General features: G+C 46.5%; 1 protein-coding gene across 1 annotated transcript; it reads right to left on the reverse strand.

The window, feature by feature from the left end:
• Positions 1 to 8,338: 8,338 nt before the first annotated feature.
• On the reverse strand, positions 8,339 to 27,115 carry LOC120387361 (galectin-9-like). Its single transcript, XM_039508024.1, has 9 exons — positions 27,011 to 27,115; positions 24,097 to 24,185; positions 22,477 to 22,687; positions 21,733 to 21,852; positions 15,735 to 15,770; positions 13,845 to 13,856; positions 11,320 to 11,408; positions 9,721 to 9,883; positions 8,339 to 8,815 (listed from the first exon to the last, which is right to left on the reverse strand). Exons 1-9 carry the CDS (start codon positions 27,047 to 27,049, stop codon positions 8,669 to 8,671), a joined length of 906 nt encoding a protein of 301 aa, XP_039363958.1. The 5' UTR covers positions 27,050 to 27,115; the 3' UTR covers positions 8,339 to 8,668.
• Positions 27,116 to 27,971: the final 856 nt, after the last annotated feature.

Below are 27,971 nucleotides of genomic sequence, written 5' to 3' on the forward strand. Positions count from 1 at the left end.
CCGCGGGACTGGGGCTAATGTGAGTAGGACACGTACCATAAGTGGTACCAGCACAGGAAACGGGCGCAAGACGGGACCCGCACTCACAATGTTGGGCCATGTCGGAAGAGCGGAGAGAAACAATGACAAACATTTTGCTTTACAAAGGGCACGAGGAGGGAGAATTACCCTCCGAAACGCAGCGCGCTGGGTGGAGGACTCTGTGTCCGTGCTGGCCATTGCTAACACACAACAGGCTGAACGGTGTTGCCAGTTGAGCAGTCCACGTGGACACGAAGGGTTAAATGTCCAACAGCTGTATTTGAATCTGGAGGTTGCTTCCGTTCTGGGAATTGAGCAAGAAGATTGGGGAAGGAAAGTCTGGGATGCACCAGACTAGAGGATTGGGCGATAGGGTTGGTGGACTCTCCAAACATAAGCCTGGCAACCTGAGCTTCAACTGTGTCCACACTGCAAAATGAGTGGCCTTGGACCCAGGCCGCAGTGGCTCTCGGACTCAGACCCTTATCCCTGGGCAAGTCTGCAGGCCTGAGAGGTTTCTGGTGCAAGTCAGAAGATTGTGTGTGTGGACAGTAGGTGCGTTTGGGCTTAAACCTGAGTCTGAGCCAAGGTTTACTATGCAGCGCAGACGTACCCACAGAGGTTTGGCCTGTCTGGGTGTCTACACTGCAGCTGGGCGCGAGCCTCCAGCCTGGGTAGACAGACTTGCACTGGTGGGGCTCCAGCTAGGACACTTAAAATAGCAACGTGGGCTCTCGTTGCCCATGTGGGTAGGGCCAGAAGCAGTGTGGAAATAGTAGATGGGAGAGTCCTGTGTCACTTAACTGGGCCTTAGACCTGGTCTGCACTTAAAACTTATAGCTGTCAGTAAGGATAGTGATTTTTTGTGAACATAGCTATGGTAGTATAAGCCTTAGTGTGCCTGCACACCCCAAGTAACATAGAACAACCTAACCCCTAGTATAGCCAGTGCTATGTTGAGGGGAGGGCTTCTACCATCAATATTACCGCCTCTCCGGTCGGCAGATATAGTGTCTTCAGTAAGCGCTACAGCACTGTGGCAGCGTTGAAAGTGTAGACAATCCCTTAGAAGCTGAAGCACTAATTTGTGTAAGGTTTGTTTTTTTTTAAGTCTCAGTGCGAACGTTGCTCCCCACACTAGATCTAGTGTCGACGTATTTGCACACTCTTAGCATTGTGTGTGCTGGTGGTGTATTTCTGTTGAAGATTAGTCTGCTTACACAGAGCACAAGGCTGACATTCAACAAGAACTTCACAATCTCTCCTGTTTATTAAATGCTCCCAGGCTGAGCTTTACAAGAGATCTTTATGTGATATAAAAGCACATCCTAGTTATTGTTCTAAAATGTAGGTACTGATGTATGTACAGACTGTATTTTAACAAAAAAAATCACATCGTTGTCTTGTTTCTGTGCAGTGTGTAAACGAAACACAATATTAAATAAGACAACTTTGGAACGGCAGACTGAAGATGCCCTTTGTGGTTTTTATATATATGCGGTTCCCAGCCAATGGGAGCTGTAGAGCTAGCGCTCAGGGGGGGCGCCAGTGCACCCTGCCACCCTCACCCCTCTGCCTAGGGGGCAGAGGTTGCAGGTTGGCAGCTGCTGGAGATGAGTGCCGATCTGGCACCATATCTGGCACCCCCTCACTCCCACCTCCCAACCTGTTGCTGTTGAACTGAGTCACTTGCAGTGAATTTTTTCTCTTTTGATTTTTTTTTTGAAAATTTAACAAAAAAAATTTTAAAAAAAAAAAAAAAAAAATAAAAAAAAATGCCCACCAGTAACATTAATCAGAAGAAAGTTCAACCAAAAAGTGAAAGAACCTAAAAAGGTGAAAAAGGTTAAGAAGGGGGGGGCAGGGGGGGGAAATGATACTTCCTAAATCGAGACTCTCTCTGTTCATTTCTAGTGTATCCATCTCCAGGTGCCAGCAACTGAGCAGAGGTCACACAAACTGTAAGGGGTTCAGCAGAGGCAGCACCAATGAGTGTCAGATGACTGCACTAAAGGGGTAACTCAGTCAGTCCAAGTCCTAAGAAAGCAGCGTTTTCAAACACCTGATAAGGAGGTTCCAGGATGATCTAGTGTTCATTGAATACTGGAACATTCCATTTTTAATAGCTTGGTAACTTAGGGGTCAAGCTTTTAGTTACACTTGTGTAAAATGTGCTGTTAATTACATCAATGTCAGTGGATTTACACCAGTGCAATCGAAGAGAACAGCGGGTACCCGTGAGTATTCTGGAGGCATTTGGTGTTAGAATGGTTGTATGACTAAAGTCACCGACAGAGAATTTTAATAAGAAGTGGGCTCAAGCTGCAGAGTTGAGAGCTAGATTTGGATCTCGAACATACCATTGTTCAGGTACAGCCCGTTTGGTCCAATTGTGCAATAGCGAGGCTGGGAAAATTGTGGCGGAACGTAACCTCAGGCAGTTTTAGCATCCCTCTTCTGAGACCAGCATTTCCAATTCCTGATTTGACTCTCTTAGCCTCACCCTTTTCCACTTCAAAGTTAGTTGTTTGCCTCCCTCTTTTCATGACAGGAGTATCCCAGACCACAGGCCATTTCTCCCCGAGGGGAGGTGATAAGGAACAGGAGCATGCAAAGAGTTTGCCCAGTATGCTTTCAATTGCCAATAAATCGGCCCACTCCTGAGGGGATCGCTTAACTGTTCAGGGTTAGAAGCTTGGCTTAGCTCCAGTGACTTCAGTAGAGCAACTCTGACACCTCACTGCACATTTGGCCTCCAAGTCATTACGCCTCCGCCAATCTGTCTTCCAGGCTACCCCCCTTGTCACATTCAATCCCTTTTTTTTTTTTTTAAGATATCAGAGGGGTAGCCGTGTTAGTCTGTATCTGTAAAAAGCAACAGAGTCCTATGGCACCTTATAGACTAACAGACGTATTGGAGCATAAGCATAAGCTTTCCAGATGCATGACAAAGTGGGTATTCACCCACAAAAGCTTATGCTCCAATACATCTGGTAGTCCTGCTGCCCCCGACTCTTATTTTTTTAAAGACACTTTTGCTTTTTGACTCATGAAAAGCGAGATGGCGGGAGGATATGAAATAAAACAAAGCGAAGAAACCTATTGAGCTGATATGTAGCTGCTGAGCAGCCATGTGAAATTACTGTCTCTTGTGCTCTCTTTTCTGCCAGCCACTCTTCCTGACATTTTTTTTTTATGTTTACAACGTGGAAAGTGCTGCATGTAATGGTTAGTATGTTTACTATAATGTAGGGGAGACTGTGGTCTAGAGGATTGGGAAACAGGTGTTATCTCTAACTTGACCACGCACTTGGTGTGTGACATTGGGCAAGTCACTTCACCCTATTGTTCCTCTTCTCTATTTTGTCTGTTTAGAGTTTGAGCATTCTAGGAGGAGAACGGTCTCTTACTATGGGTTTGTACAGCACCTGGCATAAGGAATTCCTGGGTCCTCTGGGCACTCCTGTCATAACAATGTATTTGTAAAATACTCTGAGATCTTTCAGCACCAAAAGGTGCGATATGAAGTGTAAAATATTCAGTGAGTTTGGAAACCTGCTTATATCGTAAATCAACCCTAGTCTTACCAAAAAACACCCCACACAATTCCATGACTTTTGTTTTATCCAGAGCAGAGATTTATTCACAGAAAAGAATCCTAAATATCCAGAATTTCATTAGCGTAGAGTGCAATTTTTTTTGCCAGTTGCATAAATTAATACAGAACCCTTTGTTAATACTAACAATTTTAATTAAATTAATAGCAATCCTGGAAGACAAACTCAGTTGATAGAAAATATTTTTTTTTAAATGTACCGTACAAAGTTTACATCACATTTTAAAAGAAAATATGTCAATTTTCACCATATTACAGACTCCATTTATATACACTACTTAATTCCACCATTCCAGGAACTTTCCATTAACAGGAAGAGGAAACAGGGCGATTAGAGGAAGGGATTACAAGCAGCAGTGATCTGTTTTAATTGTGAGAACTTCAAAAAGATCTCACAAAACTAAGTGATTGTGCAACAAAATGGCAAATGAAATTTCATGTGAACAAATGTAAAGTAATGCGCATTGGAAAAAATATCCCCAACTATACATACAATATGATGGGGGCTAATTTAGCTACAACTAATCAGGAAAGAGATCTTGGAGTCATCGTGGATAGTTCTCTGAAGACGTCCACACAGTGTGCAGCGGCAGTCAAAAAAGTGAACAGGATGTTAGGAATCATTAAAAAAGGGATCAAGAATAAGACAGAGAATATCTTATTGCCCTTATATAAATCCATGGTACGCCCACATCTTGAATACTGCATTCAGATGTGCTCTCCTCATCTCAAAAAAGATATACTGGTATTAGAAACGGTTCAGAGAAGGGCAAATAAAATGATTAGGGGTTTAGAATGGGTCCCATATGAGGAGAGATTAAAGAGACTAGGACTTTTCAGCTTGGAAAAGAGGAGACTAAGGGGGGATATGATAGAAGTCTATAAAATCATGAGTGGTGTGGAGAAAGTGGATAAGGAAAAGTTCTTTACTTCTTCCCATAATATAAGAACAAGAGGCCACCAAACGAAATTAATGGGCAGCAGGTTTAAAACAAATAAAAGGAAGTTCTTCTTCACACAGCGCGCAGTCAACCTGTGGAACTCCTTGCCCGAGGAGGTTGTGAAGACTAGGATTATAACAGGGTTTAAAAGAGAACTAGATAAATTCATGGAGGTTAAGTCCATTAATGGCTATTAGCCAGGATGGGTAAGGAATGGTGTCCCTAGCCTCTGTTTGTCAGAGGGTGGAGATGGATGGCAGGAGAAAGATCACTTGATCATTACCTGTTAGGTTCACTCCCTCTGGGGCACCTGGCATTGGCCACTGTCGGTAGACAGATACTGGGCTGTCTTTCCTCAAACAAGCCCGTAACATAAATGTTAGTCCTTCAGAGACCCAAGGCAAATACTGTCAAGATTAGATTCCTGTCCAGGCCAGGTTACTTGAGTTAGGGCCAGGAGAGACTTCCCTGTCCTGTCTTCACCCAGAACTGGCCTCTAGTGAAAGCAGCCAGCCCTTTTTTATCTGGACTGCTGGGCCCTGATTGGCCTCCACCTGCTGCCAGCCCTTCTGGCACCACAAGACCAAGTCTCACTGGTTTTGCCTACAGCTGATCATGGGAGGCCTTTCTAGGAAACCCCTGGAGGTCCAAACTCACTGTTCTTCCCTTGCAGCAGGACACCTGCCTGGGGAGGAGGAGGTGTTCCCAGGCAGCAAGGCAGCTGGCAAGGGGCAGCAGAGGCCTGGCATACCCCGTCACAGTGCTGAATGTTCTGTTTCCAGTTCAGCAAAGGACATAAGAACGTGCTTAACTTTAAGTATGTGATTAATCCAATTGAAGTCATGTACATTATTTGGTACATCAGGGCCAGAGTGTTTAGCACTTTGTGGATCACAGCCCCAAGCTTAGGGTCTGCTCCAAAGCCAACTGAAGTCAATGGGAGTCTTTCTTGGCTTGAAGGAGATTGGGATCAAGCACTTTTAATTGTAAAATCCTTGGAGCAAGGATTATGGGTTCTTATGTGTTTGTACAGCACCTAACACAGAGAGCCATGATTGTGGCCACTACCACAACACAATTAATTATCAATAATATGGAATTATGAAGTTACTATTTTCCTTTCCCCCATTATAACCTGACGTAGGTAAACCTGGTGTATCTAATTTTTAATTCACTGGAGCATCATGGTTTTGAGTGTTTCAGTCAAACACAGTTGGGTTTGTGTTCCTTTAATGGAGACAGCAGAATAAAGACACAGGAGATGGGTGAGAAAAATTTCAATTAAAGAGAAAAAAGTAACGGCATATAACCATTAGACACAGCTTGGGCCAGCTGAAGGGTGGAAAGTACTTATACATATCCCTAATACACAGGGCAAGGTATCCTCAACTAGAAATATGCTTTTAAACTTCACTCAGCCTTGGGGATAGAAAAGAGCATTGTAAACTACAGGAAAAATATTTCTCATTGAACTACATTTTACAAACCTTCTGAGTACTCTGAGATGTTAGTAACACCAGCCTCTCCAGGAAGATCCCCAGCCCTAATGAGTGGCTCTTTAATCCATCATAACAAAAATCCAGTGCCTGGGAGCTGACGCAAGCAAAATTCAAACTAGAATTAAGATGCACATTTTTAAGCAGTGAGGATAATTAGCCACTGGAACAGATTACCAAGGGATATTAAATTCTCCATCACTCCGAGTGTTATGGGGTCCACTTACCATATGGGGTGTCACCTGCTGGCAGCTCTGGGGATTAGTTCTTGCCAGGCACTGTGCTCCTCTGGTGGGTGTCTCTGCGTGTTGGCTCTTTCACCCTGAGGCTCCTTTCACTCCTGCTGCTTCTGTTCGTGGCTTGGTTCTCCGGCCAAGTCACTAAGGTTCTTCCCAGGGCTGTCCTTAGGCATGGGTGGCATGTTTGTAGAAATTTTGGTGGTGCCCAGAACCCGCCCCTGCCCAAACTCCGCCCCACCCCCAAACTCCACCCCCCACCTGCCCAAGGCTCTGGGTGGGAGTTTGGGTGAGGGAGGAGGTCTGGGGTGCAGACCCTAGGCTGGGGCAGGGGATTGGGGTGCAGGATGCAGGCTCTGGGAGGGAGTTAGCCTCACTGGAGGTGAGGGATGGGGCTGCCTCCTTGCATGGGGCAGGAGTGGTGACTGCGGGCAGAAGGGGGCCCCCCTGTGCTGCTTGAGGGTCCTGCCGGAAAAGGGAAGGGTTTGAGGGGGCAGGGCAGGCTCAGAGTCAGTCTGTCCTGGCCGTGGACTTGGGGGGCACTAGCAGGGGCGGCTCTACCTTTTTGGCCGCCCCAAGCAGTCATGCGCGGGAGGCGCCCTGGAGCCGCGGGAGCAGCGGACCTCCCGCGGGCATGACTGCAGAGGGTCCGCTGGTCGCGCGGCTCGGCTGGACCTCCTGCAGCTGCGGGCGGTTCGCAGGTCCGGCGGCTCTGCTTGAGCTGCCGCAGGCGTGCCTGCGGGAGGTCCACTGGAGCCGCGGGACGAGCGCCCCCTCCGCAGTCATGCCTGTGGCAGGTCCGGTCCTCCCGGGGCTCCGGTGGACCTCCCGCAGGCATGACTGCGGCAGGTCCGCCGGAGCCAAATGCCGCCCTGCCGGGACAATGCCGCCCCACGCGCCTGCTTGGCGCGCTGGGGTCTGGAGCCGGCCCTGGGCACTAGGACCCTGCAGCAGTAGTTGCTGGGAGGCAACATGGAGCTGCTCAGGGCAGAGACAGTCAGTGATTCTCTGCTCCTGGGCGCGGGCTGGGGGCAGGGCCCGGAGGCAGCAAGTCAGGGCCGCGGAACACTCGGGGGAGGCCTGGGGGGGGGGCGCAGGTGGAGGGGGGCACCCGACTCCACATATTGCAGGAGCTGGGTCCCTGGTTCTGAATATTGCTGGTGCCCGAGCACCACATGGGCATGGAACTTGCCGCCTATGTGTATATGCAGCGTACGCGGCTGCGTAGGGCACCCAAAAATTTGGTGCACCACTGGGACAGCAGGTAAGAGTGGGTTGGCTCCCGCACACCCAGCACGCACTGCAGTCTCCTGAGGCAGGGGCCGTATTCACAGAGCCACATGCGCCAGCACAGTGCATTCTGCATGAGGGAGAGGGTACGGGGGTCTCTGCAGGGAACTGTGACTCTCCATCGCCGTGAGGCAGGCCGGGCGGCTTAGTATCCTTTGCTGCCTCGTCCCTCCCCCAGGTCGGGCTGCCGCAGCATCTGCTGCATATGAAGCTCGGTGTCTGTCAGTTTAATAATACTGCGTAGGGCCCCATAAATCCTAAGGAAGGCCCTGGTCCTCCCCTTCAAGGGAAACCAAAGTCCTTCCAGACCAGCTGTCCAGCTGGTATCTGCAACACTCCATGTCATCTCCCAGTGCCTGGTAGGGGAACACAGGCCCACCCTCTACACTGGGTTCCAGCCCAGGGATCCTCTAACAAGCAACAAAGGTCTGCATAGTCCTACCCCTTGCTGCTGTTCCCCTGGGCTTTTCCCCACTTACCTGGCTTCCCTCTCCTAGGGGCCTGTCTACTTGGCAAGTTACTGCAGGACAAGCCAGGTGAGAGTAACGTCCCATGTGAATTCTGCTTCAGTGCAGGGAAAGTTGTGGGACTTCAATGTGCAGCAAGCTGTGCGCTGTAGATTCAGACCCTGGCTTTCCCCACAGTAACTTGCAATGTAGACAGAATCTTTATCCATCAAGATGACAATACTCAACCTTAAGTTTGAAAAAAAAAAATTGAGTCCTGAAGAAACCAACGCACTTTCTCCAAATGTTTTAATGTTAACTTCAATGCACAGATCCCTGATCATTCACTTACAAAAGTAAGGTATCATCATAGTAAAAAGGCTTATAAAATGAACAATATGATCTGAACAGAAGGAAAGTTCTAGCATATAAAAAGCTCATGCAAAAAGCGTGGGTTGGTATTGTAGAAATAGCAGGATTGCTAGTTAGGTTGAAGTGGTTATAAAAAAAGAATTTGATTCTTGATTAAGTTTCAGTAGCAAATTCCTTAGTAAACTGCTAATTTTAGGAGGCGTACACAGAAGCTGATGCTGTTATATAAATTGTATGTAGGATTTAAATTTTAAACCTGAACACAGGTCAGCGTAACATCACCCTCTACTTCAAGCCTGTCTATCTGCTGCAGGTTAGGAACTCGATGGTTGTATTGAAACTGGTGTTGTCCATTCACACTCACCGTAAAGCAGTGAGCTTCGCATAAAATCCAGATCTGAAAACCAAAGGAGGAAAAAAAGAATGAAGAAATCCCATAAACAGGCATTTAGAAATGAGTGTGAAAAAGCAATAGCTATGGAGAAAAATATATAGAAGGCATAAAATATATGAACTTCTCCCTCTTTTATAAAAATACATTTGCAAAGTTGCGCTGGGAAATCATAGCAGTCATCAGTCTAGCGCTACGGGGGCAATGTGACCTGGTAGACTGAGCGTTGGACTGGAGTCAGGGGCTCTGAAGTTCTGCAGCCAGCTCTCACTGGTTTGCTGGGTGGCTGCGGGCAAGTCATTTAATCTCTGTGTTTAAGATTTCCCATCTATTATGTGGGGTTATCAATATTTTCTGACCTACCCCACAGGGCTGACTGGGCTCCACAGCTCTGAAAATGTCAAACACTAAGTGTTACTACAGTGGGATTTACAATTCTAGTACAGACCAGCGCTCTCTCTGGGAAGCCTGCCTCCAGCAGGAATGTATATGGATGGTAAAGCCTTCATGCACCTAAATGGAGGGAAATTCTATTCGATGCTAGCTGGTCACTGGTTTATTCCCTGAAGCACAAGCACTGATAGTCCTGCTACTGCTATCCTTACTATGAATACTGACCTAAACTTTCAAGAGTGACTAGGGATTTTAGTACCTTGCTTTTTAGGCCGTTAGCTTGAGACACGTTGAAAAGACCTAATTTTCAGAAAGTGCTAAGCACTTGCCCTCTGAAAAATCAATCTCCTTTAAAGGGTCTCAAACTGGACAACCAAGAGTCAATAACCACTTAACAGTTTAAGGTGCTATTTCTCTTCCTAAATGTGCCTAAGTGAATGTAAAGGTCTCAAAGGCCAAAAGCAAATGTCCCTGTCAATTAGCACAATGAGTGACCAGTTTAAAATAGTTTTGCTTACTGTGAAGCTCTGCCCAGGGAGGAGAGGCATGCCACCTGGCAAGCCACGTTCCTCTGGTCCCCAGGACTGGTGCAGCTGACTGTTGCGGACAATGGTCTTCTCAGAGAATCTTGGGTTTAGATGGAAGGCAACGTGTTCGCCCCATTTCAGATTGACATGGAATCTAAACCACACCGGAGACAAATCACGTGCATGAGACCCCCTCAGTTTTAAACAAACAAACCAACATTCACTACAGTTTTATCTGGGAAACATAATATGATTAACTAGAAGGTGTGAAGTGCAAAGTGAGTATCAAGCACAATAATACAGTACATGCATTTAAGCCACTTGAATAAAATATGCATCCTTTTATTTTGCAGCTGCAATCTGTGGCTGCTTCAAGTAGTTAATAGTTGGCACCAGTTATAGAGCATTGAGTCACCTACTGTCTTAATTTCAAAGATGGTGCACAACTGCAGTTCCCCTTCACTTTACATGGAAGTTGTAAGCGGTCCACTCCTCTGAGAATCAGGTAATCAGTTACCTGAATGTGACTACGAGTCAGGCAGTTAAATGTCGCCATCTGTGCTTGCAATTCATTATTCTCACAATTAACTGCTGGTGCAAAGTAAAAAAAATTCTGACTAACAATTTGACTCATCATTATTGTATTCATTAGGTTAAATTCAACAACGAGCTTGGCTTAATCAAAAGGTTTGAAAGCTTTAGAGAAAATACGTTTTTATACAAAGTACACTCGCACCTTCAAGTTGCACTGTCCTCTCCTGGTAATATACCACTGTCATTTTCAGTATAAAATGCCTTGGCTGAAATGTCACGTTGCTAAGATTAATTAAGACAGTGCTACAACAACTTCTAATGAGATCTAAAAAAGCAGGCTCTGTCGTGTATGGAAGAACTGCTTTCCTTCGGTCTGCAGGGTGAAAATTTCACAGCTGTGTGTGCTGAATGAGTTAGCTGGACAGGAGATTCCAAGAGCTCTCAGCATCTGTAGCCAGGCGTCTTGACAGACACCCCAACTCAGCAAGTTATCCCAGACAGACAGACTCCTCCACTGACATTAAGCATCACTGAAATCTAGAGTGCAGTTGGCAGCCCAGGCAAAATTTCCATTGGGACTAAAATTTGCAAACCAAGAGCCAAATCTTACCCTCAGCTGTACAAAGTGGCTGAAACTGAAGTCAGTGGAAGGAATAGTGACCTCAACTGACTCTCAATGAAGTCAGTGCAAACGCTCTCATTCAAGTCAATGGCAATTGATCCCCAAAACTGTTAAACAAACACCAACTGTACCGGCCTATTTGTAGTGGTGGTTATAGGCATACAGGCATGTTGTGCAGCAGCTGAGGGGAAAACATGTAGGGAGAAACACCAGGCAGTTATAAAGGAAAAATCTTAAGGATGCCAGGACACGTCAACAGGAGCTGTGTTTGTGTGCAGAGGGATTGCAGATCTCGGCCCTAAGGCAGCTATTTAAAATATAGCGATGACTGTACACTGGGGGGAAAACCCTTACTGACAAGTGCGTCTTCCCTGAACTTCAGAGAAGTCTACATCTGGCTGAAGTGCAGACACGGGGCTGTCTCTGCTACTTACCGGTCAGCATGAAGAGGAATGGTCCCTGTTATTGTGAGAGATCTTGATGGATAAAGTCCTCCAAAAATCGAAGTGTGGTATGGCACAGGCTAGTGAAAGATACAGGAAAACAGGCTTAAAAAAAATATCACTCAGAACATATTTGCTCCCTTTTTATTTTCACCCACCAGAGGGCATCTAATAAATGCACGTCACTTAAAAACAAATGACAAAGGAAGTCAGACAGATCCTTCAACAAAAATGTCAGGATGTTTCAGATCCATTTAGAGGTTGATTCTATCGCCAGTAGGGAGGACGAGTAATCTTGCAATACATTAGGCATTTCCCTGCACTGTGGGGTAAGCAATACTGACTGTATCAAGCTTCTGACACTAAGGGTATGTCTGTACTGCAGCTGGGAGAGCTTCCCAGCACAGGTAGACAAACACGCACTCGCTCTGTTGGAACTAGTGAGCTAAAAATAGCAGAGTGGCCGCGGCAGCATGTGAGGTTGCTCAGGCGATCTGAGTTCAAGCCTGCCTGACCTCCCTGGGTACATACTGCTTGTGCTGCTGTGGCTACGCTGCTGTTATTAGCACACTAGCTCCAGCAGAGCCAGTGTGTATTTGTCCAACAGGGCTGGGAAGCAGGCTGGGACGCGTCCTATTCAACATATTCATAAATGATCTGGAAAAAGGAGTAAACAGTGAGGTGGCAAAATTTGCAGATGATACAAAACTACTCAAGATAGTTAAATCCCAGGCAGACTGCGAAGAGCTACAAAAGGATCTCTCAAAACTGGGTGACTGGGCAACAAAATGGCAGATGAAATTCAATGTTGATAAATGCAAAGTAATGCATATTGGAAAACATAATCCCAACTATACGTATAAAATTATGGGGTCTAAATTAGCCGTTACCACTCAAGAATGAGATCTTGGAGTCATTGTGAATAGTTCTCTGAAAATGCACTCTGTGGAGCGGCAGTCAAAAAAGCAAACAGAATGTTGGGAATCATTAAGAAAGGGATAGATAATAAGATAGAAAATATGATATTGTCTCTATATAAATCCATGGTACTCCCACATCTTGAATACTGCATGCAGATGTGGTCGCCCCATCTCAAAAAATATATATTGGAATTGGAAAAGATTCAGAAAAGGGCAACAAAAATGAGTAGGGGTATGGAACTGCTGCCGTATGAGGAGAGATTAATAAGATCGGGAGTTTTCAGCTTGGAAAAGAGACGACTAAGGGGGGATATGATAGAGGTCTATAAAATCATGACTGGTGTGGAGAAAGTAAATAAGAAAGTGTTATTTACTTCTTCTCATAACACAGGAAGTAAGGGTCACCAAATGAAATGAATAGGCAGCAGGTTTAAAACAAACAAAAGGAAGTATTTTTTTCACATAACGCACAGTCAGTCTGTGGAACTCCTTGCCAGAGGATGTTGTGAAGACCAAGACTATAATATGGTTAAAAAAAACTAGCTAAGTTCATGGAGGACAGGTCCATCAATGGCTATTAGCCAGGATGGACAGGGATGGTGTCCCTAGCCTCTGTTTGCCAGAAGCTAGGAATGGGGGCAACAGGATGGATCACTTGATGATTACCTGTTCTGTTCATTCTCTCTGGGGCACCTGGCATTGGCCACTGTCAGTAGACAGGATATTAGTCTAGATGGACCTTTGGTCTGACCCAGTATGGCCATTCTTATGAGCTCTCAGAGTTCAAGCCTGCCCGACCCCTGGGTACATACTGCTTGTGCTGCTGTGGCTACGCTGCTATTAGCACATTAGCTCAAGCAGAGCTAGCGTGTAGTTGTCCAATAGGGCTGGTAAGCAGGCTCACAGGTGCAGTGTTGACATACCCTAAGGGCCAGATTCTCTGCTGGTGTAAATCAGCAGAGTTTCATATCAGTCAATAGAGCTACACTGATTTTCATCAGCTGAGACTCTTGTGCAGAAAAGAGGACGACTTTAGGAGCTGTGTATCTGAAAAAGCCTGAGACTCACTCGTAATGAAATTATGCACCCCCTGCATTATTGCTTTTCATGAGACATTCACTTAGTGAAGGGCCCAAACCATAACATCACATCTGAACACCCATGAACTCCGGCAGAGTGTAGCCAGTCCTCCTTTCGCTGTAAGGACCAAACAAAAACCCCAGATCCAAATAAGCCAGAATCCTGGCAACACTTGGATCTGGATATGAATGGTCCATCTTGGGCTCCACCCTCCATAGAACAGGTGCAGCAGGGAGTGCTTGTCCAAGCTTCCCTACATCATTAACATGCTCTAAGCTGAATCTGCAGGGAGCACCTTGGGGGATGGGAGGTGTGTGTGAGAGAGAAAACCCAGTGGGCGTTATTCTTTCCCAATGTAACAATTCAGAGAAGTCACTCCTCCTGACAGTCTTTCGGCTCTTTGAAATCACATTCTCGGCCAGAATTCTCTCTCACCTGATTTTTCAGCACTTCAGATTTAAAAGGTACCCACCTCCCCAGTGACACCAACCAGAAAATAATGTTATAAAGACTTACATAAGTCTGCAGCTGGTATGGTCCAGGTGGAAAAGCAGCATTTGACCACAAACAGAAAGGAAAGGAGAAAAGATGTCACACATCTGAACAGGCAGCTGTGATAAGCAGGCAGAGCTAAAACAAAAGTGTGTTTACCAATTCCATAAGAGCCACACTTCCAATTGTTAAGGGTAACCCACTCGCTCTTTTAACTGTGCCTTACTTGTGTGTATTGATTTTAAAAGTCTGTAAACCACACCAGGGTCTTTAAAGTGGGAGAGGGAGGAGGTTCCAATGACAATTTTGAAAGGGAATAGAGCAAGCTCCCTTTTAGACATTTGGTTAATAAAAGCTTTCTGTCTGTGCTGCCTAAAGTAGAGCCACCGAGACAAATTCTGTTCCTAGTGACATCTACGGAACCTCACGGACTTCTGAGAGCAGAGTGTTCAGAAGCGACACACAACAAAGAAAAGGGCCCAATCCTTCTTGGATGGGATTCTCAAAAGCACCAAACACTGGCCTAATTCTACTCTCCTTGGCAGCAATGGAAGTTGAGGGTCCTCAGCACCTCACAGGATTGGACCCCAAGACAATCATTTCACATTAGTATCCATCCAAAATCACCAGGCTGGAGTCGTAATATCGCGCACACATGAATAAGAAGGGTACAAAAGTTGGCTGCTCTAGTTCTTCCTAAGCTTGCCTGAGCAGACCTGGAATACTGGGTTGAGACATGTTCTGTTCTCAGTGACATTGATGTAATAAAATCCAGACTAACGCTATGTAAGCAAATTGAATTATTTTCTTCTTACATGATGTAAAAGAGAACTCTATTTAGCCCACTGAATCAAGCAGAAAATTTTCCCTATAATTAATACAAATGGATTCAGCATCAGTATGGGCTTGTCTACACTACTGGCTGGATTGACAGGCAGCGATCAATCCAGCGGGGGTCGATTTATTGTGTCTAGTATAAATTCAATAAATTGACCACTGATCACTCTAGCGTCGACTCCAGTACGCCACTTCAACGAGAAGCACAAGAGGAATCGACGGGAGAGCGTCTCCCATTGACTCACTGCAGTGGAGATACTGCGGTAAGTAGATCTAAGTACATTGACTTCAGCTACGTTATTCACATAGCTGAAATCGCATAACTTAGATCGATCCTCCTGCATAGTGTAGACCAGCTCTGTGTGTTGATCCAGGAGCGAACTGTGTAGCAGGAAAGCTGCATTGGTCTGAAAAGCGAAAGACAATCTTGGTACTTAACAAATAAAAGATTAGGCACTAGGAGGAACTAGCAACACAGAATGCAAGTGAATCAAAGGGCTGGTCTACACTGGGGGGGGGGGGATCGATCTAAGATACGCAACTTCAGCTACGTGAATAGCGTAGCTGAAGTCGAAGTACCTTAGATCGAATTACCTACCGTTCTCACGGTGCGGGATCGACGTCCGCGGCTCCCCATGTCGACTCCGCTACCGCCGTTCGCGTTGGTGGAGTTCCGGAGTCAACAGGAGCGCGTTCGGGGATCGATATATCGCATCTAGATGAGATGCGATATATCGATCCCTGAGAAATCGATTGCTACCCGCCGATACGGCCGGTCGTGAAGACGTACCCTTTGTGAATGTACAAATTAACCCTGAAAACGTCATGAAGAAAGCCCAGAGAGTGATATTTTTTCTCTCTTTTCACATACTGCCATTATTATCTTTGCATGCTCTGATAATATGTTTCTTTCTGATAAAATTGCTCAGAATCCTGTGGCTACTGAACAATTCTTGCTTCAGATTTTTTGGGGGGAGAAGAAATAAATATAGCTTGTCAGATCTGCTCTGTTTTCCAACTTTGGTTCATACAAGCCAACAAAAGGAACAAAGTGCAAAAAGAAAGTTAAACACTTACGATCCCAGCTGCTCTAGGACACCAAGTACCCAGGGACTAAATTAAAAAAAGAAAAAATTAGTCCAATGGCAAAATCAGCTGACAGAAGTATTGTGGTCTAGTGATTCCAGCACCCATCTGGGAGTCAGGGGATCTGGGTACACACTCTTCCATGAACTTACTACGCAAGCTTGGGCAAATGTCAAAGGGCCAGATTCTGCCACCTTGACTCACAGTGAGAAATAGCTTATTCCATGAGTACTGGGAAGTGGGAGTAGGTGTGGCATAAGGTACGGTGCTCCCCAGTGTGAGTAAATATGGCCCTCATCTGGCCCAAATTCAAGAAAGCAACCCTGTTTAGGAAGGATGCTTAAGCATATGCTTATATCCCATTGAAGTGAAAGTGACACATGTGCTTAAGAGCTTTGTTGTATTGGGGCTTCTGTTTGTGATTCAATTTCCCCACGTTATAAACAAAAACAATATTTATTGCCTTCTCATCAGACCATGTTACCATTAAAGGTAAAGATGCAGAAACAGCTACGTTTCCTGCTGTACTGTGAACTGGACAGATTGTTAGGATAAGATATGATGGACATATTTAGACGCTCTAAGCAACAGATTTCCACACTAGTGATGATGCACCCTCCCAGAGGACATACTGGAATTGTATTCTCAATCCTGCTCTTCTTCCCCTAAATCTTTCTGTTTAAATTGATGATTCTTTTTTTAAAAATTTTATTTTATACATATATGGTCATGAATTTTCCAGCAGTTATTATTCCAAATTAATGGTGACAGCACTGGTAGCAGACAGGCATGGGGGTAAATACCATGAGAGTTTCCTCAGTATTCCTGTGATAGTTCTTTTAATTCACTGCTAGAATCTTCAGTGTGTGTCAAATAATGAGCTAGTTCTGTTAGGTAGCCCCAGTGTTCACTAGGACTAGATTGCAGAATCAAAATTATTTCAACCATGACTTAAAAAACTATATTTGAACCAGATCCTGCCCTCTTTCCCTGAATCCTCAGATGAATTCCTTGCCCAATGCATCAAAAGTAAACCAGGATCTGCAATGGAGAATCAGTGGGGAAAGAGATTAAAGACCATGAGACAAGGGCAGCCCTGGAGTATGGTAAATTTAGCATCCATTAAAGTTCATGGGAATTACACCCAGTTATTGTGGTACTTAATTCAGCCCAATGTCTAATTCACCAGATAAAGCAGTGAGAAGACTCTGCCCCTTTCCTTTTGCTCAAACATCAGTGGGGGAAATCTATACACAACAGTAGGATTATTGCAAAGAAACAGGAATCATAAAAATGGGAAAACAATGAGGGGCTTTGGTTTTTCAGTTAGGTTACAAATTAAGAATGCTCAAACGCACCTGTAAAATTTGATTCAATAAGAAAATCGCTGTATATTAAAAACTAACTATTCCAGATATCTTTGTGAAAGATTAAATATATGTCATATACTAGATTATGAAATATTTATGTCATTGTGCACTGTTATATTTTGCTCTGGGCATCGAAAATCTTATTATAAAAGCAGGTTCCTTAATTACTAGAATCTAGAGGGGGCTTTTTTATTCTCTGAAGTCATTTATATCCCTCCCCGCTTCTCCCAGAAAAGGGTAAACACTTCAGATATTCTACAAATCAAATAATCTGGACAATTCTCCCAGAGATACCATTAGTTGTAAGTACAACTCTCCAAGAAACTGATATTACACGTAACACTTCATACTTCTCTAGGGAATTGCACAGATCCAAGGATCTCACAGTACTTTAGGAACATTCACTAATTAAGCTTCACAACACAGTCCTCAGATTACTTCAGCCAGTACTCAATTACCAGCACACCTATGGCTGCAGGTTATCTGAGCACCGCCACACTGTAAAACGCCAGAGGATACCTAGAAAGTATATTGTGTCCAACTGAAAGTACAGAGAGAATTCCCGCAGGAAGAATTAATTTACCTATATTGGAATCTGGAGAGGAAACGGGTAAAAGTGAGGTGGCACCGGCCCATACCCAGCCCCGTGGCAGCACTTTAATGTCCCTTCCCCTTTTGCCTCCTGTGTCGGGGGCCCTGCCGGTAGGGTCCGTACCGGCAGGGCTGCCGACGGTGGGGGTGGGGGGGAAGAGGGGGAAGGGGCAGCAATGTTAAAGCGCTGCCACGGCTGCACTTTAAGGGCTTGGCTACACTTGAGAGTTGCAGCGCTGGGAGTTACAGCACTGGTCGTACAGCTGTGCAGGGAAAGCGCTGGTGTGTGGCCACACTCACAGCTACCAGCGCTGCAGTGTGGCCACATTTGCAGCATTTGCAGCGCTGTTGGGAGTGATGCATTATGGGCAGCTATCCCAGTGTTCAAGTGGCAGCAACGTGCTTTTCAAAAGAGGGGGGTGGGGTGGAGTGTGACAGGGAGCGGGGGGGAGAGAGAGAGCGGATTTTTGGAGCCAACACTGTGTATCAGCTCCCTGCCTTGCAAAATCAGAAAATTTTCCCGACCCCTTACTCTTAACTGCAAACAGCCTGCAGACCAGATAAGCAGCTGCTCCAATGGACTCCCTTTCTCCCCCCTGCCCCCGCTGTTTCTCTCCTCAAGCAAACACTCATCCCCCTGCCTGCCTCATTCACAGCAAGGTAGTGGGTTATCTCATTTGATTGTTCACAGTCAGTTACAGATTGATCACAGCAAACAGGAGCTGTGTTTGTTTTTTAGATAAGCAGCTCCCGGAGCCCCGAGTTCACAACAAAACAAAGAGAGGCTGCATAACAAAACAAAGAGAGTAATTTAGTTAAAAGCATTCTAGGATATCTCCTAATACCCTGGAGGCCAATAACAGCGCTGGTGTGTGGCCACACCTGACAAGCAGCGCTGCATCACCAGCGCTGCACTCGTTATACCCCAAGCAGACCAGGTGTACAGCCAGCGCTGCAGCCAGGGAGTTGCAGCGCTGGATGTGCCTTGCAGGTGTGGACAGTTACTAAGTTGCAGCGCTGGCAAGCCTCCACCAGCGCTGCAACTCTCAAGTGTAGCCAAGCCCTAAGGTTGGTCCTTTGCTGCGGCAGCATTTTAAGGATCCTCAAAGCGCTCCCGTGGCAAAGGACCGTCCTTAAAGTGCTACCGCGGCAGTGCTTTAACATTGCTGCCCCTTCCCTCCGTCGGCAGCCCTGCCGGTAGGGTCCATACCAGCAGAGCCAACGGGAGGCAAAAGGGGCAGGGACGTTAGAGCACTGCAGGGTCCTTTGCCGCGGCAGTGCTTTAAAGTTGCTGCACGCCCCACCTCCCTGGTCAGCGGGGGGGCCGGGGGCAGCAACATTAAAGCACTGCTGCCACAAAGGACCCTGCAGCGCTTTAACATCCCTTCCCCTTTGTGCCCCCCCACAGGCTGCTGACAGGCGGGGGTGGGGGCAAGGGGAGCAGCTGCCTTGGGGCCGGCAATTAAAAAGGGCCCGGGGCCAGCGGTCCAAGGGCTGGCTGGGGGATGCTGACCCCTCCAGCCCCACCCCTTCTGCCTGAGGCCCCATCCCTTCTGGGGGCCAGAGCCACCCCCTCAATACCAGTAAGTGTCCTCAGTTACTTTCACCCCTGACAGGAAAGGAGGGTTCACACCCCTAACTTTTGCAGGAAGAGCTAGGATCGTTAACACAGAGAAGGGGTCAGCACCTAGGTTTCACATCTGATTTGAAAGACAGTCCTTGCAGCAGCACAGTGTTTATAAATGCCTGGTTGCTGTCTCTTGCTCACATACTCAGGTCAGATTGATTGCTAGAGTTGGGGTTGAAAAGGAATTTTCCCCCAGATCAGATTGGCTGGGACCTTGGGCGGGGAGCGGGGGTTGCCTTCCTCTGCAGCACAGAGTGTAGTTCACCTGCTGAGATCATCTAGACACATCTCACCTAATAATTCCCTGTCATTGTATGGGCCTCAGGCACTGGTGACAATTTTGTAAAGGGACCACTCAGTGCACAAGAAACACACTTTGCTTAGGTACTGCAGGCTGGGAACTTGCTGCTTTACCAGGGGTGAAAGTAACTTACAGGATTTACCCTACTGCCGGAGTCTTCAGGGGGCGTGGCCTCAACCAGAGAAGAGGCGTGGCTTCAACCAGAAGAGGCAGTGCCTCTCAAGATTTAAAGGTCCTGGGGCACCGGCTGTGGCTGGGAGCCCCAGGGCCTTTAAATCAACCCGGGGCTCCCAGCTGCAGAGATGGCTGGGAGCCCCTGGGGCTCAGGGGAAAATTAAAGGGCCTGGGTCTCAGGTCGCCACAGAGCTCCGGGCCCTTTAAATCCCCACAACAACTCCAGCTGCCAGACCCATGGGAGGGATTTAAAGGGCTCTGGGCTCCCCGCAGCCATGGGAGCTCTGAGCCCTTTAAATCCCGGCCCCAGCCCGGCCACCGGAGCCACAGGCGCAATTTAAAGGGCTCTGGGCTGCCCGCAGCCGCGGGACCTCTGAGCCCTTTAAATTCGGCCCCAGCCCAGCCACTGGAGCCACGGGATTTAAAGGGCTCTGGGCTGCCCGCAACCATGAGAGCTCTGAGCCCTTTAAATCCCGGCTTTCAGGAGTCTGATTTATCTTGTGTACCCCCAAGTTTCACCTCACTTAAAACCTATTTCCTTACAAAATCAGACATAACAATACACGTGTCACAGAACATCATTACTGAAAAATTGCTGACTTTCTCATTTTTACCATATAATTTTAAAATAAATCAATTGGAATATAAATATAGTACTTACATTTCAGTGTACAGAGCAGGATAAACAAATCATTGCATGAAATTTTAGTTTGTACTGACTTTGCTAGTGCTTTTTATGTAGCCTTTGGAAAACTAGACAAATATTTGATGAGTTGATGTACCCGCTGGAAGATCTGTGCTACTCCCAGGGGTACCTGTACCCCTGGTTGAAAACCACTGCTCTGAGTAACCCAGTTAACCCCTTAACGACCACTTTACAACAGGCAGTTTGCTTTCTCCCATAGGGGTACCAGAGTCCCATTTTTAAAGGGACAGTCCCGTTTTCAGAGACTTTTTCTCATATAGGCTCCTATTACCCCCCACCCCCGTCCCGTTTTTTCACAGTTGCTATCTGGTAACCCTATTCTCCCATGACTCACATTTTAGTTTCCAGAGGACTAAAATGTTATGGTCTAACTAAAGTCTTTGTATTTAATACAAAAGTCCTGGGTGAAAACTAATGGCCTGTGATATTCAGAAGGTCAGCCTGGATGATCTGATGGTCCCTTCTGGCCTTAAAAATACACGAAACTATGGAGCCTCTTCTAACCCCCTGCTGGGGCATTGGTCTAGTACTGACTCAGAGAGAATCAGAATCAGCGACACTACTTGTTCTTTGTAGGCACCTACAAGTTCCTTGTAGGTCTCCAGTTGGAGCATGGAATCCAGTCCCCTGACTTTTCATATTTAATGGGTTTATAACACAAGGTGGTCTGGCAGTAGGCTCATTACTATTTCCCTGACAGGCTTGCCTCCAGTTCAGTAAATACAGGAATACATCAGAGGATTTTTTTTTTACAAGTAAAATATTGGGTTTACGAACCCAGGGTCGAATCCTGCAAGGACCCCAATGATTCCTGAAAGGATCTGAACATCCTCATCCCACACTGAGCTCAGAGCTCACTCAGTTCACTGGCATTTTTTCCCACTGTTGGTTCAGTTTAGTTGCAGTTCCATTGGTGGCAGCAAAACTGGAAGCACTAGCACAGACAGGCATTGGCTTTTTATCATCTTGGAGCATGACATGGCAATAAAAAAATACCTGCACTCTGTCCACGCTAGCGTTTTTCCCATTGTCAGTCTAACACTGGTAAAGCTCCACCAATGGTAACGCTAATGGGGACAAGGGCAGTTTGAGATATTCAGCAACTCACAGGATGTACTCAGATTCTCACTGGATCATGCCCCAAATCTCTGCAAATACTAGAGACTCTCCAGTTCCCCTCGGGGTTCTGAAACACAATAATACATGCAGTCGGCACTTACAACATTATCTTGGAAGCTGATGATTGCCACATCCACACCCCCAGACACACTAATGTAGTTCCCTCTGGTAAATGGAATCCGGTGATTGTACTGCACGAAGGGATTTCCATTTACAGCAACCTGCCATGTGTAAAAAGCAGAAGTTATTCTTTTGGAATAAAGGATAATGTCTCATGCCCATAAGAAAATGTAAGGTTTGTTTTTTTTTTAAATTAGAAAACCTAAGAACAATAAAAATATTTCTTTGAACTTTTACGGAAATCTAGTGGAAACAATTCAGAATAAACCCACACTTCCCTGCAGCTTTTGCAACCGAAACACTGCTGCACTGTGCTAGTGCCTGTGAACCCAAAAGCGAAATTCACAAGCAACTGACTAAGAACTCACGCAAAACTGACTAGTCTTTGAATTATCTAAATGGATTAAGGCCGATTCCTGTTCACATATATGCGCATGCTTAACTTTACACATCTGAGCAGTTTCATTGAAGCCAATGGAGCTTCTCACATATGTAAAATTAAACATGGGCACAAGTGTTTTCAGCATCAGAGCCTAAAATTCAAAAGTAAGCACAGAGTTTTAGTCCATTCCCCATTCCAATAAATGGAAAGACTCCCATAGAAGATTCCCTATAAAAGGGAATTGTTTTAATATAACTCTTCAGATGTGAGAATGTTCCTTGATTCAGCAGAAGAGCCATTTTAAAATTAATTTGCAAGTAAAATACAGTATTAAAAAAATTACCTGGAATGAGTCGCATTTTACCAAAACCCGAATCTCAAAGGGGTGACTTTTAAAAAAAGGCATTGCATAGTTCCTCTCCTCTCTTCCCCAATTCTGTCTTTCAAAAGTATTGCAAACCACATATCCACCCTCTTCAAATCGTGGGTTAAAATGAAAAATAATATCATCTTGAGGATATGGGCAGGATCCACACTGAAAGTCTATCTGGAACCTGTGAAGAAAAAAAAAGTACAAAGAGGAACTAAACTGAGCATGGTTAAGAAATCCAGTGTGCTTTCACTTGTATCCAGAATAGTCTTTATAGAGGACTAGCCTCTGCTGCCTCTCAAAGATGTCTCTTCTGTCATTACAACATTTCTGCACGGAAAGTCTAAAGTAACATTAATTTATGATCACAATCTAGTCTATTGTGAAAACAAACCTCAGAGTGATCATACTCAGTAGCTAAGCCTGTGCTAACTGATTTTCTCCTGCTGAAAACCAACTAAGGTTATGATCCTCCAAGCGCTTTCTTCTGGGCAGAGACTTTTTTACCATGACTAGTCCCACTGAAGTTATTGGAATTAATCATGTTTAGGACTATTCCCAGTAGTAAATATTTGTAGGATCAGGGCTCAGACGAACAACTTGAATATTTACAATGCATGTTTCAATGCTACTGAGCCTATTGAGATATTTCCAGTGTTTTAACTCACCTTCCTGCTGAGATAACTGCGTGACTGGCACATTATAAGATTGGAACTACTTATTGTTGCAATAACACCTCTATCAAAGGTGCATTTCCTATAGTATCAATTATAGTACCGTCAGGCCTGATCGAGCAAACCCTATCCCGTCTCGTAATCCTGCTGATTTAAAGTAGTAAAAATTATTCAAGAGAATAGCAGCTTGAAAGATCAGGCTCTTATTGGGAGAATAGGATGGAGGAGACAAAGGGATGTTTTGGTTGCACTATTTTTATAAAGGAACCTAAAAATAATAACGTGACTAGTTTATGTTCTACTAAATGGTGTGAACTCTAATTTGCCTTTTTAAAGCCCCAATTCAGGAAAGTACTTAATCTCAAATATTCCTCTGAACAGAGATGGGATTACTCATGTGTTTAAGGTTCAGCAAATGTTTACTGAATCAGGGATTATATTCTATATGCATTAAAGATGGTCAGCAGAAAGAGTACTGTACTGCAGTGATGTTAGTTGTATGTCTAAATCCAGTAATGCATACACATTCACCTACAGTATTTGTGCATAAGATCTTTATATCTCTGGACACCAATGAGACAGAGAATATCAATTCTATGACACATATAGGCTCTGATGGCCTGATCCAGGAACTCAAAACGCTTTTGAATTTGGATCTCTTAGCTGTCAGCAATGCACAGTTCACCATCTTTTCATACCTGATTCCTGCACTCTCTCAAAACCATATCTGAACGACACTGTGTCAACAGATTAGAACTAGATCAGTATTTCTGGGAATGGGCGAAATTTTCCCAAACCAAATTCCTCTGAGTCACTAGAGCAAACCTCCTAACCTCTTCCTGGTCATGCTCCAGGGGGTGGAAACATTCCAAGATTCTCAACAGTTGATTTTAGGCACAGAAGTGGAGCAGCCACACACCTGTCACATGCAGGAAGAACAGTTCCACTGATGATAACCATAAATCCATCACGAAGACCGCCAGGAATAGGGCCAGTAAATGGGAGAGACTGGGGGATAGAAAGAAAGCAACACAGTGAACATTAGAGGGTACAATATTTAAACCACTTTTCTAATCCTGAATTGATGTTCATCTCCCATTCATCTGGCTGTGGTTTTGGATTCTTCCGCCTGATGAGTCACTACAATTCCAGCCTGATGACCTGAAGTCAGTATGCTGAAAAATTTCTCTCTGAGGACTGTTCCTAAGGAGCATGACTTGCTGTGTAAAGGCACGTCCCGATGAAACAGCCAAAGCTCAGTCAATCCTAGTGGTAACAGTCAGCATTCCTTCCTGCCAGGCAGTGTGGCCTGGTGAATAGAATAATGGATTCGTTCAGGAGACCTGGGATCGACTCTCTGCTCTGCTCCCAGCCTGGTCGGTGACCTCAGGCAAGTCACTTCCCCTCCCTGTGCCTCAGTTTCCCCATCTGTAAATGTGACAAGACAGCTGCTCATAGCCAGCTTGGGCTGTCAGCCTGAGGTGGTTGGTGGCTCCAGCTAGAGCCTGGCTCCCACCAGGGTCCCGTCTCCCCATTCCCAGCCAGGCTGCTGCCTGAGCTCCCCACTCCGACCCAGGCTGCGACTGCCTGGCTCCTCACTCCTAGCTCTGAGCCCAGCTGCACCGGGCAGTTCCCATGCTCCCGGCGAGGAACATGGAGCCAGGGGTGAAAGTAATTGAGGACACTTACTGGTACGGGGAGGGGCCTCTGGCCCCCAGAAGGGGCGGAGCCTCAGGCAGAAGGGGCGGGGCTGGAGGGATCAGCATCCCTCAACCAGCCCTTGTACCGTGTCACCTGGGGCTCCTGTGTTGATGTAAAGGGTCCGGCAGGGGCAGCGGTGTCTGGAGCCCCGGGCCCTTTTTAATTGCCGGCCCCAGGGCAGCTGCTCCCTCCCCCCCCCCCGCCCATCAGCGGCCGGAGGGGGGGGGCAAAAGGGGCAAGGACGTTAAAGCGCTGCAGGGTCCTTTGCCGCGGCAGCGCTTTAACACTGCTGCCCCTTCCCTCCGTCAGTGGCTCTGCCAGTACGGACCGTACCGGCTGGGCCCCCGACACGGGAGGCAAAAGGGGCAAGGACATTAAAGCATATTGGGCTGTATCAGTAGGAGCATTGCCAGCAGATCGAGGGAAGTCAGGGGTGGCTCCAGGCCCCAGCACGCCAAGCGCATGCCTGGGGCGGCATGCCACAGGGGGGCTCCACCATCGTTGCGCGGGCGGCAGGCAAGTTGCCTTCAGTGGCTTGCCTGCGGAGGGTCCGCTGGTCCCGCGGCTTCGGCAGACCTCCCGCAGGCAAGCCGCCGAATCCGCGGGACCAGGGACCTCCCGCAGACAAGCCGCCGAAGGCAGCCTGCCAGCCGTGCTTGGGGTGGCAAAATACCTAGAGCCACCCCTGAGGGAAGTGATTATTCCCCTCTATTCAGCACTGGTGAGGCCACACCTGGAGTATTGTGTCCAGTTTTGGTCCCCCCACTACAGAATAGATGTGGACAAATTGGAGAGAGTGCAGCAGAGGGCAATGAAAATGATTAGGGAGATGGCGCACATGACTGATGAGGAGAGGCTGAGGGAACTGGGCTTATTTAGTTTGCAGAAGAGAAGAGTGAGGGGGGATTTGATAGCTGCCTTCAACTACCTGGAGGGGGGGTTCCAAAGAGGATGGAGCTCGGCTGTTCTCAGTGGTGGCAGGTGACAGAACAAGGAGCGATGGTCTCAAGTTGCAGTGGGGGAGGTCTAGGTTGGATATTAGAAAAAACTATTTCATTAGGAGGGTGGTGAAGCACTGGAATGGGTTACCTAGGGAGGTGGTGGAATCTCCTTCCTTAGAGGTTTTTAAGGCCCGGCTTGACAAAGCCCTGGCTGGGATGATTTAGTTGAGGTTGGCCCTGCTTTGAGCAGGGGATTGAACTAGATACCTTCTGAGGTCTCTTCCAACCTTGATATTCTATGATTTGGTAATATCTCTTATTGGATGAACATCTCTTGGTGAGAGAGAGAAGCTTTCAAGCTACATGGAGCTCCAGGTCTGGAAAAGGTCCTCGAAGTGTCACAACTAAATACAGGGGTGAACAGAGAGTTTAGCACAGTGGCTCTCAACCTTTCCAGACCTCAGCACCCCTTTCTAGAGTCTGATGTGTCTTGTGTACCCCCAAATTTCACCTCACTTAAAAACTTACAAAATCAGACATAAAAAATACAGAAGTGTCACAGCGCACTAGTCCTGAAAAATTGCTGACTTTCTCATTGTTACCATATCATTATAAAATAAATCAACTGGAATTTAAACATTGTACTTACATTTCAGTGTCTAGCATACGGAGCAGAATTAACAAATAATTGTTTATGAAATTTTAGTCTATACTGACTTTGGCAGTGCTTTTTATGTAGCCTGTTGCAAAACTAGGGCAAATATCTAGAAGAGTTGATGGATCCGCCGGAAGATCTCTGAGTACCTCCAGGAATACACGTACCCCTGGTTGGGAACCACTGGTTTAGCGTAAGTCGTTAGCGCATATTCTAAGGGACCATTCACGGTGCCCGGTTGCTTTTGAAAATCCCACTAGGTGCCCCTCTGTGGCGCTTGGACCCTGCACACCTTTGGAAATCTGGTCCTTGGTCACTGTCAGCAGGTGACTCAGCCTGAGCCCTGAAAGGGGCTTGGGAGGGATAACAGAGAAACGCAAGAAACATTTCAGCTGCTACAAAATGGGGGTGGGAGGAGGGGACAAGAAATAACTGCCTGATTTCTCCCCGATCTCTCTCCTGCACCTGCCCCTGTGTCCCAGCCAAGCCCAAGGGTCCCTCTCCCTGTGCCCCCCCCCACCTTGAGAGAGACTCACCGGCTTGAAATAGGGCGCCAGCTGCCTGCTGCAAGCCATGGTAGCGACTGGAGCAGAAGCGAACCCCGATAGGCAAAGCCTTTATCCCCCAAGCTAGCGGAACTAGGAGAGAAACCAAAAGTGAGAGCGGTGGAGCCAGGGAAAGTGGAGGAAGGGAAGGGACGCAGGCTGAAGGGAAAGGAGTGCAGGCAGGGGAGAAGTGCTGGCTGAGGGGGCACAGGTTGGGGAGGAGGGGGTGAAGGCGGGGAGGGGTGTTATGCAGGTTGTGAGGAGAGGAATTCAGGCAGGGGAGGGGCACAGGCTGGGGGAGGAGAGGCAGGCTGGGAGAAGAGGGGGGGGGCGCGCAGTTGAGCAGTCCACATGGACACGAAGGGTTAAATGTCCAACAGCTGTATGTGAATCCGGAGGTTGCTTCCGTTCTGGGAATTGAGTAAGAAGTTTGGGGAAGGAAAGTTTGGGATGCACCGGACTAGAGGATTGTGTGATAGGGTTGGTTGTGTAGCCCAGTGAGCCAGCTTACCTGTACTACAGTCATTGCTTTGTTATCCTGCTTTATTATATTTAGTAGTAATGCAAGGAACCTACAGGCTTTTATCCTGTAAGATTTGGCTTTAGCAGATAGCGTGAGGCTTGAGGCCTATAACCTTTGCTACAGATAAACTTAAGTATCTCATAAGTTATAGGGAACTGAAAGTGGCACGCCAGAGGGGGGGATTTGGTCCAGAATGCTGATATCAGCCATCCACAGACCACAGCTGACCTGAGCACAAAACATAGCTGACACCAGCATCCGAAACCTCCAACCGCAAAGTTCCAGACAGAACCTCCAACCTCAAAGCTGCCATGACAGCAAACTGATGTGTATGCTAATAGGGTAGCATCATATGTATACTAACCTATACAAAAGGGACACCTTAAGGGGAGGAAATACAAATAAGGACCTCTATTGAATATGCATTGG

This window comes from Mauremys reevesii, linkage group 20, assembly GCF_016161935.1.
Source record: "Mauremys reevesii isolate NIE-2019 linkage group 20, ASM1616193v1, whole genome shotgun sequence".
NCBI lineage: Eukaryota > Metazoa > Chordata > Testudines > Geoemydidae > Mauremys > Mauremys reevesii.

Bases quoted from the DNA above. Each gene is read 5' to 3' on its own strand.
- LOC120387361 (XM_039508024.1), bottom strand. From the start codon at position 27,049: ATGGCTTGCAGCAGGCAGCTGGCGCCCTATTTCAAGCCG. The intron at 22,688-24,096 runs GTGTGTGGCTGC...TTTTCTTCACAG, and splicing joins GTTCTTCCTGCATGTGACAG to GTTCCAGATAGACTTTCAGT. The intron at 21,853-22,476 runs GTAATTTTTTTA...TACACATGGCAG, and splicing joins TAAAATGCGACTCATTCCAG to GTTGCTGTAAATGGAAATCC.